The sequence below is a fragment of the Vanacampus margaritifer genome, chromosome 4, assembly GCF_051991255.1.
Source record: "Vanacampus margaritifer isolate UIUO_Vmar chromosome 4, RoL_Vmar_1.0, whole genome shotgun sequence".
NCBI lineage: Eukaryota > Metazoa > Chordata > Actinopteri > Syngnathiformes > Syngnathidae > Vanacampus > Vanacampus margaritifer.
In genome coordinates, this window is record NC_135435.1 from 12,965,301 (window position 1) to 12,982,047 (window position 16,747).

Below are 16,747 nucleotides of genomic sequence, written 5' to 3' on the forward strand. Positions count from 1 at the left end.
CCTTCCCTTCGCTATGCTGTGTGGAGCGGGGTTTACATAACCCACTGCAGTCTGAGGTAGTGCAGCACATCACTCCTGACAAAACCTTCCCTTTACAAGACATGAGCCATGCAAATGTTGCATGATGTGGCGGGACTGCTCTATGGAAAGACGTGGAAATTCATATCCTTTATATCCACTTATTAATATGCTTTTGTCTTCACTAGTAAAACAAGTCAGGACATTTGTAGAACAACTTTGTCTCACGAGTTACTAGGGGTCAAAATCTTTGAATGTCTCACAATTCGATTAAATTCAGATTTTTGGGTCTGTGATTCGATTCAGAATCGATTTTTGACTAAGAACTTTTCTTTTTTTAATGATTTCATTGACAATGATTTTTGCTTCAATCTATAGATGTGCAAGGAATTGTAATAATCTACTCCAGTCTGACTCGCTAATGCTAATTAGCGCGCTACTCACGGCACTTTTATCACTCAAAATAACGGCTCCACGCTGAAAAAAAAAAAACTTTTAGTGGAATAACTTGATTGTGACTTTTTTTCTTTCTACTCTCTAATGTGGCTACAACTTAACAGTGTATTAGACCGCGTGGAATCACACTGTCCCTCAGTGGCCAAACCGGGTACAACATGAACAGCGCTCCAAATAAAGGCACACACAGACAAAGGCAAGACAGTATAAAATAATTTGAATAAAATCGATTTTTGGGACATTTAAAATAGATTCTGAATCGTGCTAAATGAGAATCGATTTTTTGGCACACCCCTACTAGTTACGTTTTACCACTGCTGGTGCCACTTGTGGCCTACTAGTACACAAGTAAACATCACTAGAAAATTACTGTGTGGAACTAGCAACACTACAAGGCACACCTAGTAGGCATATGTCATGTACTAGTAGCTACCTGGACCCAACTTTATTGAATATCCTTGATATCTAGTTTAAGGTCAATGTACTAGTACAGTCTATTTCCTCATGAGTAGGACAACTTTGTCATCCGAGTAGGACAACTACATACTACTGGTGAGGTAAAACTGCACACTAGTTGACAACTACATGATACTAGTACTACTTGTGATGTTCTACTGCATTCTACTAGTTAGCATCGGCCTATTCGGTCTACTAGTGGGCCAATTGGTGAGGACAAAGAGCATACTACAGTAGTAAATGGACATCAAGCTGGATCTTAGTAATGTTTTACTTTATGAAATTTTTGCTACTAGTAGTACAACTAAATGTTACTAGTGAGCCAAAACTGTGCACTAGTTGACATCTGTGTGCTACTAGTACTACTAGTGAAGCGCTAGATGTTAATGTGGATAATTTTACGTCACCAGTAGTGCTCAAAGCATGCAGATGGCTGTTGTCAACTAGTGTACTATTTTTGTCTCACTAGCAACATGTCCTTACTTGTGAGGACAAAGAGTGTATAATAGTAGTACATGGATATCAAATAAGGGCATAAAATGGCATAACTAGGCCCTATTAGTATACATTTTAGTGCCCAATGTGACACTAATATTGCTTTTTTTTTTTTTGTGGAGATCATAATTACTAGTGCTACCTGTTCTATTGGTATTACCTTACTTGGGAGGATAAAGAATGTATTAGTACATGGACCAAGCTGGATATCGCTTCATGGAAAACTACTGGTGGGCATTTTGGTGCTACTAGCATTTCCCAAGACATGACACAAGCCCACTTGTTCCAATCCACGTTGCGTTACTAGTGCAACACAGTAGTTTACTGGCAAGGTTTCATTGCATTCTAATACGCCACAGGTGGCATACGTGAGTAATGGCAAAATCAGTAAGGTGCTAGTGCGCCCTACTCATTCTACTAGTGCGCAGAATTGTCTAGTAAGGACAAAGCACGTACTACTAGCACATTGAGCTTAAGATGGCTATCAAGGATATGGAATGAATGGTCAGGTTTCGACCCAGTTGCAATCAGCAAACAGATGCACAGAGAAGACACACACAGGCCTAAAAGTTGTAAATGGTAGTCAACAATTTGCCCTGAGCCATTCTTAGAAACTAAACTGGCAGCTTTATTAAAAATGTTTAACGTTCAAGATACAATCTTAACCGAGTGAACAGTAGTCTGGAGGTCTCAAAGTGTGTGTGCGCGCGTGTGTGTGAGTGTACGCAATGCAACAGAGACCCTGGTTGTCAGGAGGGAGAATGCAGTCATTTTACGCAAGTCTTGCGTAATCACATAGTTAGTGTTTTACCCGTTTTGGTAGCCAAGGTGCTTGTCCTCATTTACTAGAGTGTGTTGGCAAGAGGTGGGCTACATACACCCTTTACTGGTCGCTAGCCAATTGCAGGGTATGGCCAAAGGTAAAGGGCACAAACAGAACAGCATTGAGGAAAATGGCCTTTTTAATTGCTTGTATACAAATACAGCAAACACACACTATATCGTGGATTTTTAAGTAATGGTTTTCATGGGTCTTTACAGGCATGTAGTCTGCTTTGAGAGTGCAATTGTTTGACGGTTTGTAATTACAGTAACATCTATGCTAATTTCCGTTGGCCTGTGTAACCCACAGGGGGTTGTTTTGTGTTGTATCTTCAATAAATGGAGTCAAATTTGGTCTCACTGCACGTTTATTTCCTCCACAGTGGTCTGTGTGCATGATGACCTAGCTAGCTCTCCTGAAAGTCAAAAACAGATCTCAGTAAAAGGCGCGCTAACCAACATTAACAGCATTAGCTCCATTTGACGACGGTCAGCGGCTCAAAAAATGTCACATAGCGAGCACAACACTAGCTAGTAAGCACGCAAAACATCCTTAGCAACAGACTCAATAACATGATGCAACCCAATTAATATAACACCAAGTTTTTATGACATTAATCGTCGCAACTAACGGGAGAGAGCGGCGTACGTGTCTTACCTCGGCCACATCCAGAACGAGAGTGGCCGAGGCTCGCGCACTTAAAGTGACATCACCGCGCAGTCGTCATCCACAAAACATTTATATTTTATCCCAAATACAATGAGTGCTTTTACTGTAACCTGTTACACCTATCTATGATGTTTCGCAATAGATGTTAGCATCAAGCTAGCAGTCCTTGGGTTCAGGTGAAAATGTTGGTAGTTATATCTACAATGTACTGTACAATGTTTAATTATTTGTATGGCTGCTGCTTTGTGTGTTAATGTAACAACTGTGTGAAAGTTTATAATTACAATAACATCTATGCTAACTTACATCAGTCCATCTATGGTGCTTCACGTTATATGCTAGCATTACGCCAGAGGCCTTTGCGAGATGAAGTTATAAGATTGAGTTGAACAGTTTGGTGTTTAAATATATGATTTGTTGTATGTTATGTTTGTATGTATTGCAGCTCTGCTTGTGATTACAGTAACAGCTAGGCTAATTTCCCAAGTGTGTCAATCAGAGGCGTTTCGCTTTATGTGTATGAATTAAGGTAGCACTAGTATAGCAGGCATTCATTCAACAAAATTGTATGGTTTGGTTGAACATTTTTTGATGTCTTTAAAGTGGAATTCTCTTTTGTTTTATGAGTCAGTTTGACATTAAACAGTCAAATGTCAAGACACAGTTCCCTTACCCTGTCTTACTGTATGTTTATTGTTTGTTTTGTTAGTACAGTAGTTTTAATTACAGTAATTAAATCAGTTTTAAAAATCATGAGTGGATTACTAACAACCTGGATAAAGTACAGTAGATGCGCCTAAGTCAGGACTCGCAGAAAACTGCACTAACAGACATGTCAAGACACCCGAGAACTGTTTAAATTGTGGAAAAATAACACATGGAAATTGTCTTTAATTTTCTGTGCATTTTGACAGTTTCAAGTTGTTTCAGGAATAATTGTGGGTTTGTCTTTCTTTCAACAATTTTGCCTAAGTGTGTACTGTTTATGTGCCAAATGAGTGTGTGTGGTTGTGTGTTTCTGTGTGACTGCATCATTATGGCAGATGAACTTGAATCAGTAACCAGTAATGTTGCAGTCATACATTCTTGTCATAACTGTGTGGTTCAATGGGGATGGAGACAACCTCAAGTGACCTAGCTTGCTGTCGTTATTGAGGAACACTGACGTCACTAGACAAATTAAATTAATTGCATATCATTTGTGAATATTGCATAATTTATTCAAGACTGTCCTGACAGCGTTTCAGCAGAAATAGTGTTGAATAAGTATTCTCGAAGAACACAAAATGTACATCTGTAAAGTAAAATTGTGAAAATGGAGCTAGCATAAACTTGTGACAATGGAGCAACATTATAACACTTTTCACAAACAACTATGGAGTTCAAATGTGTTAAGAGATTAACTTCTGGCTAGTATTGCAATCAGGGGTTCATACGTTTATCCCATCCCGACACATTCACCAGTTAAAAATTAATGGAATTTATGGAATTTTTCTAGCAAGTGCTGCATGCTGCCCTGTTTTGGGGACATTTTGCAACTATCAGCATTCTTATTTGCACATATGTGTTTGCTTTTTATCTGTAATTATTTGGCTCAATATCAATATAAAGTGACTTTGGGGTCCTCAAAATAATCACTCATTGTGAAAAATGTAGAATAATGAAACTGAAGTCTTATCAATTCAATTTGACAATAATTAAGCATATGTGTAGTTAGATTTAGCTAAACCGATCATGTCCACTCATTTGTATTAAAATATCAATTCCTGTTAAAACCTTTTAGAACTTCTAAATATAGAGTGAAATAGATTTGTTAAATCAGTTGAAGTTTCACTATACATTCTTATAAAAAAATTAAAAAAAATACCGTAGTAAAAAGTGATGTTTGCATGCACATTGTCTGCCTGTATGTAAAAAAAAAAAAAAAAAGCGGGAACTTTTCAAGTTTGCAATTCTATCATCCATTTAATGCAATGGAAAATGAAAAATCAAAACTTTTTGGTCTCCAAGGCGCCTTATGGCGTTATTGATTAATATAACTGAAAAACACAAGACAGAAGGTTCATTATACTGAATTTGATTGCTTCCTTTCATTTCCTGTCAGTCGGTCTGTTTACAAAGCCACTTTGTAGCACTGATAAAGTAGTATCCAAATAGCAACTCTTTTATTTGAAAATTATACTGTAAATTTCATAACCTCGCTACTGTGTGACTCATGCATTTGAATCACATTGTTTAAAAAGAAATAGAAAAGGCCTTGGGAATCGTGGATTACATAAGACAAATGTTTATTTTTCACATCAGCTGTACACGACAAGCAATCGCACAATTGTACACACCTACACAAAGTTCTCCTTAAAAAAATAATAATACAGAAACAAGGTATGGAAGTTTATCAGCCATGTGGGCCGTGCACTGATAGTTCGGTGAAAGAGTTTATTTAAAAAAAAGAAAAGAAAAAAAGAAAGAAGCTATTATTATTCGTCGTCTTCTTCCTCCTCCACTTCTCCCCCCACTTCTTCCCCCTCTTCTTCCTCCTCCTCCACTTCTTCTTCTTCTTCTTCTTCTTCATCACTGATTACATATTTCTTGGCCTTCTTCGTGGCCATTTCCTCATCATCCTCTGCTTTTCGTTTGACCGACCCCTCACCCTCCTGCAATAAACACAAATACACGTTCTGATCAGAAGGAGCAGGAAAACGAATTGAAACATCAAATCATAATGCACAAACTGTTTCATTCTCTACATTCTAATGATATGATTTCATAGTTTTTAAATGCAATATTATAGACATTTTTGTTTTTAGTGGCGGCTGAACAGATATTGTTTACCTATCTGTGATAAATCAAAAACAGGACAAATGAATACTTTCACACCGTATTAGCACATTCTTCCAAGTGGAAAAGACGAGTCGGCACCTTTTCCTTTCGCTTGTGTGTGTGTTTTTTTATTAACTCTCATGCAGGCATTGTGCAGAAGAGCTGGATTTTCAGCATTAGCGCTGGTCTGTACCCTACTGCCACCTGTGTGCAGAGTAGAAATACTGTCTGACACTCACCTCATCACTGTCGAGCTTTTTAGCCTTCATCAGCCTCTGGGCCTTGTCGTCGTCGGAGCCTTCATCGCTGTCTGATGAGTAGATCCTCGCACGCTCCTCTGGATTAAGTGAGAGAGAGCAAAACAGTGGGTGATCTCATAAAATAAACATTCTTGAATAAAAGACATTAGGACATGTCAATTAGTACCAGGTGGAAAATATATTCTCACACTGTACTTCAAGGGGTTTACTTGTTTGTTTGTTTTAAAGTGATTATAGTAGAAACACAAATTCAACTCAAACGAAAACACAAACTCTGAGATGTAACTACAAAATTAACTCATTCACTGCCATTGACGGGTATAAACGTCAAAAATTAATTTGAACTATTTCTATTTGTTTAATTTCCCCCCACTTTTGTTAACAAGAGTATGAAAACCTAGAGAAAAAAATATATTGTACATTTAGAACAGATATACAATTTGTGATTAATCCCGAGTTAACTAGTGAAGTCATGCGATTAATTACAATTAAAATTTTTAATCGCCTGACGAGATTATTATTAAAAATTAGGGGCATCAGGTGATTATTTTTTTTATCGTAATTAATCACATGACTTCAATAGTTAACTCACGATTAATCACAACATTTATATCTGTTCTAAATGTACAATAAATAAAAAAAATCTAGGTTTTCATACTCCTGTTGACAAAAGTAGAAAAAAACGTAAATCTACTAGAAATAGTTAAAATGATTTTTTACGTTTATAACTGTCAATGGCAGTGAATGAGTTAAACATGTCAACATTTAGTTTTTTTTAATAACATGACAGTTGACACAAGAAGACAAAAATTATCTACACACAATATAGTTTCCGTTTAATAAACCTGCAAAATGCTCATACTGAAAAGAAGAAGAAAAAAACACTGCACATTAGGACTTAAGATTTGTGTAGTAGCCGGCAAATACAGTACAGCCTATGGACCCGTTTCACTGAAAGACATATTTTGATAGGACCATTATACATAACAAAAGAAGATTAAACATCAACTTACCATTACACTGAATGTAGTTGTTGTAAATAGCCCTGCGCATTTTTCTCTTCAACGATCTGATTGGTTTTGTATTATGTTCCATAGCATAGTGTGTAAGACTCGACATCATAGCCCAGCTCCAAAAATTAAGTATTTCTTTGTGTCACTGTTTCTATTTCACTTTCAATTTTGGTGAAATGTTTCCACGCATTCCATGCAACATAATGCAATAGTCAATATGACACAGTGTCGAAAAGCGGCACTAATGTTGTAATAGGGAAAAAGTTCGACATCACAGTTTGTTGCCTGTGCATTATTTGCCATGACATTTTGATAGCAAAGATTACGTTTCATTGCCAATACCAATACCACGGTCCCACTGGTATGAATCCTTTAAGACTAAGGCAGATCGAAAGCTAGCATTATTCTCATCCACAACCAGCTTATTTTTGTACGCTCTAACCCACACAGATGTATGTAAAAAAAATAAAAAAATAAAGTTAACTTAGTTAATAACTGCAAAAAAAATTCACCTTACCAGTATGTTTTTTTTAAAGACAGATTTTTCAGATTTTTTTGTTTAATGCCACAAGCTACAATCTGACATCACACAACTGTCTAAAAAAAGACCATGGATGGGGGATAGCTTCTGTCAATCTGTTGCGTCGTTGTTAATGTCTCTAGTTCCAATTTATCCATGTTGCTGCATTTTTCACCTTATAAGACCCCAAGATTTCAATCAATCGAAACTTCAACTGCTGTTTTCAAATGTAACGAACAAAAGTACAAATTCACCACAGAAATAAAGCCTAAGTACAAACGCTTTGTTACCTCTCACCAGTGACTAGTGCTCACCTCTCAAGCCGCCGCCGCCTCCTTTGTATTTGCCCTTGATGGCCGCTAAGCTAATAGACTCGTCCCCCTCCTCGTCGTCGTCATAGCGATCGGGCTCCAGGTAGCTGCTGCTCAGGCCTCTTTGATGTTGCTTCTCCCTCATTCTTCTCTGCTGCGACTCTCGGCGGATAGACGCTCGCAGGCGCTCCTCCTCTTTCTACATGGATGGACATCAGTTAGAAACGACATTGACTCTCTTCAAATATATCACGTATGCAATATGATCCCTGAGAGAAAATGATCTCCCTGCTATTAATGGAATGCGTTAATAGTGCCCTAATGTGGAGTTGCCGATGAGTTGATACTCATTGTCAATAATACACTAGACAAATTATAGTCTAACAATATAGCGCAGTAGTTCCACAGTGCCGCCGCACATCTGTGAGTAAAATATGTGAGTGTAAAGCACCATGTTTAGCATTGGGTATCAGTAGCCTAATAGCATATTTCATCATATCAAAAGCAATGTCTGTCATCCAGGTCATGGTAATCCACAAAGCTAGCTCGAGTAAAAAAAAAAAAAAGACTTGACTGCTATTAGTCTAATGATATTAGCCGTGCCAAGCAGAGGAAACTGGCTCGAGAGTTTGGTTCTGTGTATGATGGACGCTGCCAGCAGCATTCTTTGTTTGCGCTGGAAGCACAGACATATCCCGCCTCAGACTCTAATGGCAACGTCGTCAACCACAGTCCAACATTATTATGCAAGTGTGTCACCATGTGTCTTTATGTAAGCAGTTGTGATGCGTTTACACTAGAAACCACTGGCGCTTCTGATTTTTTTTCTTTCTGCTGGTGATAAGAGCACACTCAAAATATAAAAAAGAAGAGAACACGTGTCACCTTAATCATTTCATTACGATGCGACTCGGGATCTCGTCCGGCCATCGGGAGGATGCGGATCTTCTGTGTCTTGGAACAACGGTCGGCCAGAGACAAGGTCATTTTCCTGTGTGTGGCGCTGTCAGTGGAGTGAGGCCTGGTGAGGAAAATGGACATTTTGATGTAAGAATAAATCACAGCAAACCCTGGTATCGTTTGCACCCCAACCATGTCTGATTTTTAAGTGAGTTTTTTTTTTTTTTAACCAACCACACTTTGCCCCGAATGATTGTATCACATTACTTGACAGAAATAGAGAGTGAAAAAAGGGACACTTAAAAGTGTGTTTTAAGAAGCTTTAGTGTGTATTAATGGGGGTATTTAAATAAGCTGAAAGCATGCCGAAGGGTAAACTATGATTATTTTGTATTAAAGCATTTTATGCTGTCTCTACAGCACTGGTGGGGCTGGCTTGTATCCCACGTGATAAACGGGTTAATCCCTATAGCATTCATTTAACAACTTGTCTTGGGTCTTCAAGGGGACATAATGTGAAATATGGAAAATCGTTTGATTGCTTGCATACAAAGAGTTGAGTCTCTGGAGAACGTGCTTACCCATTCAGCGTGATTGGTGGAGAAACCAAATAAATCTTGTTGGCCAACCATTTCAAAAAAATGTCTACCTGCAAACTAACTACCTCTGAAGGGAGTCTCAGAGTCTCCAGAATTCTCCAATAATACCACAAAAAGTAACTAGATTTGTTGCAAGTCATTATTTTTGAAAAATAGTTTGTAGAGTTGCTAAGCACAAGTTATATATTGACTAAATTAGCAATTGTTTAAAATTGCATTGCCTCTAAGAGTGACGTCTAACAGCAGGAATTATTACATAAAGTTTCCGTGAGCCACTAAGTTATTATCTTTAATGTGAATTTAACTTTGCATAGTTGCCATTGTGTTGCCTTTTTTCAATAGCAAATTAGTTGAGTCGGAATCAACAGCACCTCTATTGGTTGCAGTCAAGTAAACTAGACACAATTCATCAACAATCACTTGATTCCTTATTACAATGCCTCTTCAAGTGTATGTAACTTTTGATTGTCTGCTGATCAGATGAATAATACAGCAATAAAAGCAAAGTTTCATATTTATGAATAAAACTGTTAGTAAACACTGGGTTAGTCACAGCAGTAATCTGAATCAAAACAAAAAGGTAATTTACAATCTGGCAGATTTTAGCGCTGTTGTGTATTCAATCACCTTTGGATGGCATCCTACTACTAGGCCCATGTGGTCTGAGAAAACAGAACATCCATGTGGACAAGTGGCAGTTAAGAGGATTACACAAACCTGGGCAGCTTGCACAAGCTAATAAAGGACTTGGAGCCAATTTCTCAATGATGCGTGAATGGACGCTGCTAGGAATAAGCTTCAACTTGAAATACACAGCAGAGGACCCTGCAAGTATTCCTTGCAATTTCAGATTTTAGGTGAAGGCCTTATTTATTATTGATAGGCCACGGAAGGGGATGCGAGTACCTGAACGTGAGCTTGGTTTTGAACACAGCCTGTCCCTGCAACCCAGTACCCTGGCGGATGAACAGGTGGTTGTGGTCTCCCTGGAGAGGTGCTTTGTAAATGTCAAACACTTCATTCCCCAGGTGGAGGGACATGCTGCAGCAAAAAACGAAAAGTGCGCAGAGTTGAGCGGGGCCCGTCGTTGGGAGAGCAGTCAGACAAACTGACAGGTTGACAGTTAAGACGTACCTCCCATCGGACCATTTGACGACGCGTGCGTTGCTTTCGCGCGTTTCGTTTCCCTCCTCGTCGCGCTTGACTCGCCACCGAATGGTGTTCTCCACCTGGGAAAAGCAACCATTTATAGTCAGCCGCACAGCCGCAGTTAAGCAACTTTCACGGCGTCAAGTCCCAACCTCTTTTCAAATCTAACAGGTTACACTTTTACATTAAAAGGATCCAATAGATGCTCACGAGAAACCAAATAGGCTGGATTTACGCTACAATTGGATTTACACTACAGTTTCAATTGTCCTATTCATATGTAATGCCAGCATTAAATGTTACATGTTTTTTTTTGTCTGCCTAAAATACTCATTGGAATTTGTGTGGCCTGTTACATCTGGCATAAAAATAACAGTATTTGATTTAAAAAACAACAACAAACAAACATCATGCCTACAGTCGTCAGTCGACCATGTTGATGGCAGTGTGGGGCTGTGGCTGCTTAGCTCTTACAGGACCTGGATGACTTGATATAATCAATGGAGCAATAAATTCTGCTGTCTACTAGAAAATGCAGCAGGCCAACATTTGGCCGGCAGCGTGTGCAGTTTATGCTTGAAAGCCCCGAAATTCCTCCACAGCAACGCAAAAGACTCCTCAGCAGTAATCAAACGTTTAATTTCAGTTTTTGCTGCTATGACTGACAGTGCTGCCACAATCAAACAAATACAGCTTTATGGTAAACAAAAGATGAAATGTACACACCTTCAACTTCAGCCTGGTGCGTCCTTCTTCATCCAGCATTTCCTCATCCTCAAATTCATCCTCATAGTACTGTGGGTCAAAAGGTCTACATAGGGGAAATTCCCCTGAGCTCAGATTGAACACTGAGAAGTAATACTTCAACACATCTTAGGTTACTGTGAGCACTGTGTGCATTTATAAAATTTAATTGGCTCTAACCTGGGCTCCACAGAGAGAAAGTTGGGCAGCTTAACAAAGTAAAGGTCAGAGCCAAGGTCGGTGCTGACTTTGGGGATTTCTACTTCGATACGAGTCTCAGGCACAGGCTCCTCCTCTGCTTGATCCCCTTCCAAACCGTCTTCTGTATCCTAAAGAGAGAAGCTCATCAAACACCACTTCATTGAGCCATGATAAAAAGGGATTAGCGACACGAGTCTTAGCGAGACGCTCTGAGGGCAACAGACTGGTAATTCTCATTAAAAATGACAGAGACAGTAATGAAAAATTTGAGGTGGATACCATGGGCTGTCCCGGGGTCGGGGGCTTTTCTGCATCACTGTCAGAAGAAATGTCGTCAGCCTCGCCAAACAGGTCATCTGCTACAGTTTTCTTGTCTGCGTGATAGCACAGAATGAACAACCTTACAAACTCCGACAGGAAAAAAATAAAAAGCTGTGAAAGGTGAACACTCATCAGGGTCTCTTACTATCATTTTCGCCCATTTCACTGTCAGAATCAGAGTCTGAAGCAGCTTTTGCTTTGCTTCTCCTTTGGAGGAAATCCTCTTCACTATCGCTTCCTTTTGCAGATTCTGAAAAATACAAAACAGACACAGCAGGCTCAATGAATCTTTTGGCCTATTTCACTTTTCTGAAGTGTTGTACACATTATCATGTGTGTATATTACACCAGTCAGTTTAGCTACTGTGATCACTCCTTGAACTTATCTGGATTAACACTCATTACAACACCGTAAAACAAGAGTTTTTGATATCAGAGAATGAAAGTCTTATCATTCAGATTAAAGGTGGATTCAAGGATTTGGCGCTGCGTCTTCCGGGTGGATCTTCTTAACAATCGATCTCGATCCTGTCAATCAATCTGCCGTAACGCGGTTGTGCGTGCTCGTTCGTGGCTGCGCATGCGCACTTCGAGTGTTTGTAGCATGTAGCCGCTGAGCTTCGTATTCAGCCATTCATCGTTGTAGCTCCACCAAGATAACCGCATACTTTGAAAATAGCTGAGAGTCGCAAGCATGCGCAGTTTTTCTTAAACGTGACAAACAGATGTTTAGCTTCTACTTTTTGAGACAATCCTTGAATCCACCTTTAATGGGAAATGAAAATCATTAAACATTTTGTTGGCTATGCTCTGCAACTCAGTCTTATCTTTGTCAGTGTCTTTGTGGCTACTGTAAACATACACCGTTTCTGGATCTAAAATACCAATAAAGTTCTTACACGTGAATGAGTGGTAAAAATGGTCAGTGTTGCTAACTTGAGGTCTCATCATGTTGATAATAATTCTGCCCATTCTTCTAAATATGGTAATTGTTTTGTACAGTGTCTGTTTTAGTTTTGGTCTTGCCTTGTACAAACGCCTGCCGACCAATGACGGACCATAAGGAGTACAGTAGAGCCCTGATTACGTACTCACATTCTGGCACCCATCAATTTGCATATTAGCTGATATACAGCATTTTAAACTTTTTTTTGCAATATTATTTTAGTGCTTTTTTTCTTGCCGCTCTCCAACTCCCGAACCTTGCCAGCAAGCTGAATTCTCACGGTATTTGTTCACAAATACTATGAGAATCCATCTTGTACTGCTCCCGCTGATACGGTCGCAACCGAGTTTTTTTAGGTTGGACCAATCAGGCGTTGATTAGGGCGGGACATGCAGCTGTGACGAAACCAGGAAGCGCCGACGTCAGGGGAAACAAACAAACCTAACATAGACGAATGAATGCTGCAATTAATTCTGTTCTTGCAGAATTACTCGCCGTTTCCTTGTTGACTGTTGAACAGCGAGAGGCACTTGGTGCGTTTTTATCTCGTAAAGATGTTAAGTGTTTGTTTTTTTCCTCCTAAGGCGAGACCGAAGATGACATTTTTATCCGTTGCCGTGAGTGGTCAAAACAAAAGTGCACAAGATGCAGCATTGTCCAATCAGCTCGAAGTATTGTACAGAATGCCCCACCTTTCCCGAGCAAATCACCGTGGAGCAGTCCCAGATTGATAATGTGAAGAACTCCCTTAAGTGAATCACAATTATCAGTCTGGCTATTGGCAGGTTACCAACCCCCCATTACACCTTGTTTTTAGTGGAAAACTTTTATTTTGGAAAACACATAATGAATGTTTATAATCATTATCATTTGTTGAATAATTTTTGGGGTTAAAGATTTTTTTCCCCATATCGCCGTCAATTATACGTGGATTTTTGCTTTTCACTGGCCTATCCCCTGCAAAAAGGGGGTCCAATGTACCTGACTTTCTGTTCCTGGGCCCTTCATCATCAGAGTTCTCCCTTTCTTCATCCGAGTATTGCCGTTTCTCCTCTTCGTCCTCCGATTGGTCACTCTTAGCTCTGCCTTCCCACTTCTCATCATCTGAATGGTTCTCCCGGCCTGACCCATCTCCATCAGAGTGAGGGGTACCCGCACCTGACCGCGGGGTTCCGAGGTCACTGTGAATGCTTGAACAAAATAAAAATGAACAAGATACACCCACATTATAAGCTGCATCTGCACAAAAATAGATTTATCTTATACAACGATAATAACCCTTGCCAAAATGGTATGAAACCACACATGACATTTCCATAATTGTGATTCTAGTTTGTTTGCAGGCCAATTAAAGCAACACATGAATATTTATGTAAAGGCAGAACATCTCATTAGAGTCCATGTGCTACAGACCTTCTGTCAGAGCGGACACTGCCCCTCTCAGAGCGAGGACTTCCCCCTCCAGACATGCCACTGCCTGCTGGGCTTCCGCCATCTGACTGGCGGCCTCCATCTTCCTCGTCCTCCTCGTCATCGTCTCGATGGCCACGCTCCGAGCCACTGCGCTGCTCTGCATCAGAGTGTTCGTTCTCAGCCTGATCCGAGTGGATGCTGGCATCAGACTGATTACCCGACCGCTCGGACTGATTGTCACTGCGTCTGCTGCCACTGTGTTGACTATGCTCTTCTTCCTCGCTGTCATCTCCAAACAGTTCCTGAGAATAAAAGCATGTACAGTGAACCGTCACGGAAAAATAAACCGTGATGTCGCTGGGATTCACTATTAATAAAAGACCCAACCTTTCAACAAGTTAGTGTTTAACTAGCACTTGTTTCATGCATTGTTAGTTAACTCATTGATATTTCTGAGTCTCAGTTTAGTCAGCTGTCAAACAGTGGCACACACCTTATTTATACTGGGTTTTCCACCCTCCTGGCCTTCCTCTTCGTCATCGTCATCTCGTTCTCTGTCACTGTCACTGCCACTGCCCGATGCATTGCTGGCAGAACGAGGTCGCTCTTGCTCAGAATCGGAACCGGAGCCTGAAGCAGATTCTGTGGGACATTGGTCACACAATTAGGCACATCTGCACTTTCAAATGATATCAAACCCACATGTATGTACTGTATTTAAAATTGTGCCTAATTAATGTATTAGGAGGTAGTAAATGACTTACTAAATTTATTATAGTCTTGTAACCCCTCAATCGGAAATTGACTCACACTCTGCTTCTGCTGTATATGTTTTGCACAACATGCAGTAAACCAGATCACGCATGGAAAACTAAAGCTTAGATGTCAAAGTGAAACAGCAGGGTTGTGCCGAGCTCAAGGGCACATCGACAGGAAGCAGACTAGGGGGGTTATTTAATCACTGTTCCAATCTACAGGTGAGCCATTGCTGCTATAAGCATTTTAAAAGAGTTTAGTGAATGTGTGTAGAGCATTTATACATCAAAATAATGTCATGTGATACATTTATTTTAAATTTTTAATAGTACTACTAATGTTGTCAATGTATATCCAACTTACTTAAAGAGAAGAAAAAATATTACGAAGAAGGTTTAGTTATTTAAAAAAAATAGCAGTAGTGCTAGCCTAGCATTATTGTGTTCAAGGTGCAATTAACTTGATGTAAATCAAATAACTAATCAGAAAATAAAACTCATAAAACAGGCTCAATGAGAATGACTTATGCATTCTTTCTATTTAAGCTACTTAAAATGTCATCAACTATTTTAGTGTGCCGAATGTAGGATAATACTAAATGCTTGAGACTTCAAGTTTATTTTTTAATCTTAGATAATTGCAGCCCATGTTGTTAGCATAAGTGCTAACAAACACCGCCGTGTGTTACCTGTTTTTAGCTTTGCTAGAGCTAAGTACCTCTTTGACTCGATGCGCATGCTAACGTCATAAAACTAGCAGATGAAAGGTGACAGAGAGTGCCATACCTCGTCGGTCATTTTCGCTGTCTCCATCACTCCCGAACAATTCATCCATATCCGCCATTTTTCCAAAACTGCCGTGAAATGTGACCTAACGGAAATATTTACTAAAACTTTACGAGGACAGATTCAACTTCCGGGTCACGCTGGAGACGACACGCTGCTGAAGTGAGTTCAAAAGAACACTAGGGGGTGGTAAAACGCAGGACGTCGATATCAGGTATAGTTGGTACATGTACCTATTGCGCTGGTAACATTTTTCTCCACTACTGTATGGCATTTCTGTAATTTTGGCATACTTGCTCAACGATGTTACCAGGCAAAACTTTGGAAAGCCGTTTGAGCATTTTTTCGACGTCCTGATAGTACTAGTATACTCTTATACTGTACTCACAAGTAACTTTTTTTTAAACACTATTGTGTGACATTTCTGCACACTAATATGAAAACTTTGGCAAACAAGTAGGACAACTACACGTTTCTAGTTAGCTAAAAAGTGTGCACTAGTTAACATCCACATACAACTAGTGAAGTGCTTGACTAGGAAATTTCATGTGTCGCTATTTGCAGTACATGTAATACACAGACACAGTTGTCAAATAGTGCAAAGTTTTGCCTCAATAGCAATGTCAGATTACTAGTATGTAGTGTAAATGTGCAGTTTCCATACGCCAAAGTTGTCCTGCTTGTTTGGACGAATAGTTCTATTAGTGCACCCGAGTCATTTCAATTTACCCCATGAAATCCCTTGAGAGGCATTATATACATCTAAGCTATTATTATTATTATTATTGTTGTTATTATGAATAATTAAAATAATAAAATGTCAAATTGTCAACATATTTCACCAGATTGCTGTTATTTGACAAATGCGGCAGCCATTTGAGTACTGCTATGTATGTCCCCGATTTGTATTACAATCATATTATGTTACAGTGCATATGTTGTGAAAGAAGTGGTACATGAAATTCTATCAATCGTCACAGTCGAGTGACAGCAATAATAACAACTTAGAGAGAGATGGTAATTTATTAAAATAGTGTCAGTGTCCTGGGGGATTGACATTGAAATATGCTCAATTAAACCAAATCAATTGTA

At 39.4% G+C, this 16,747-nt stretch overlaps 1 protein-coding gene across 1 annotated transcript; it reads right to left on the reverse strand.

Moving 5' to 3' along the window:
- Window positions 1-5,188: 5,188 nt before the first annotated feature.
- Window positions 5,189-15,774, reverse strand: leo1 (LEO1 homolog, Paf1/RNA polymerase II complex component). Its single transcript, XM_077564814.1, has 14 exons — window positions 15,656-15,774; window positions 14,608-14,756; window positions 14,115-14,416; window positions 13,683-13,891; window positions 11,901-12,005; window positions 11,714-11,808; window positions 11,414-11,562; window positions 11,216-11,300; window positions 10,475-10,569; window positions 10,247-10,381; window positions 8,727-8,862; window positions 7,845-8,040; window positions 5,977-6,074; window positions 5,189-5,571 (listed from the first exon to the last, which is right to left on the reverse strand). Exons 1-14 carry the CDS (start codon window positions 15,711-15,713, stop codon window positions 5,395-5,397), a joined length of 1,989 nt encoding a protein of 662 aa, XP_077420940.1. The 5' UTR covers window positions 15,714-15,774; the 3' UTR covers window positions 5,189-5,394.
- Window positions 15,775-16,747: the final 973 nt, after the last annotated feature.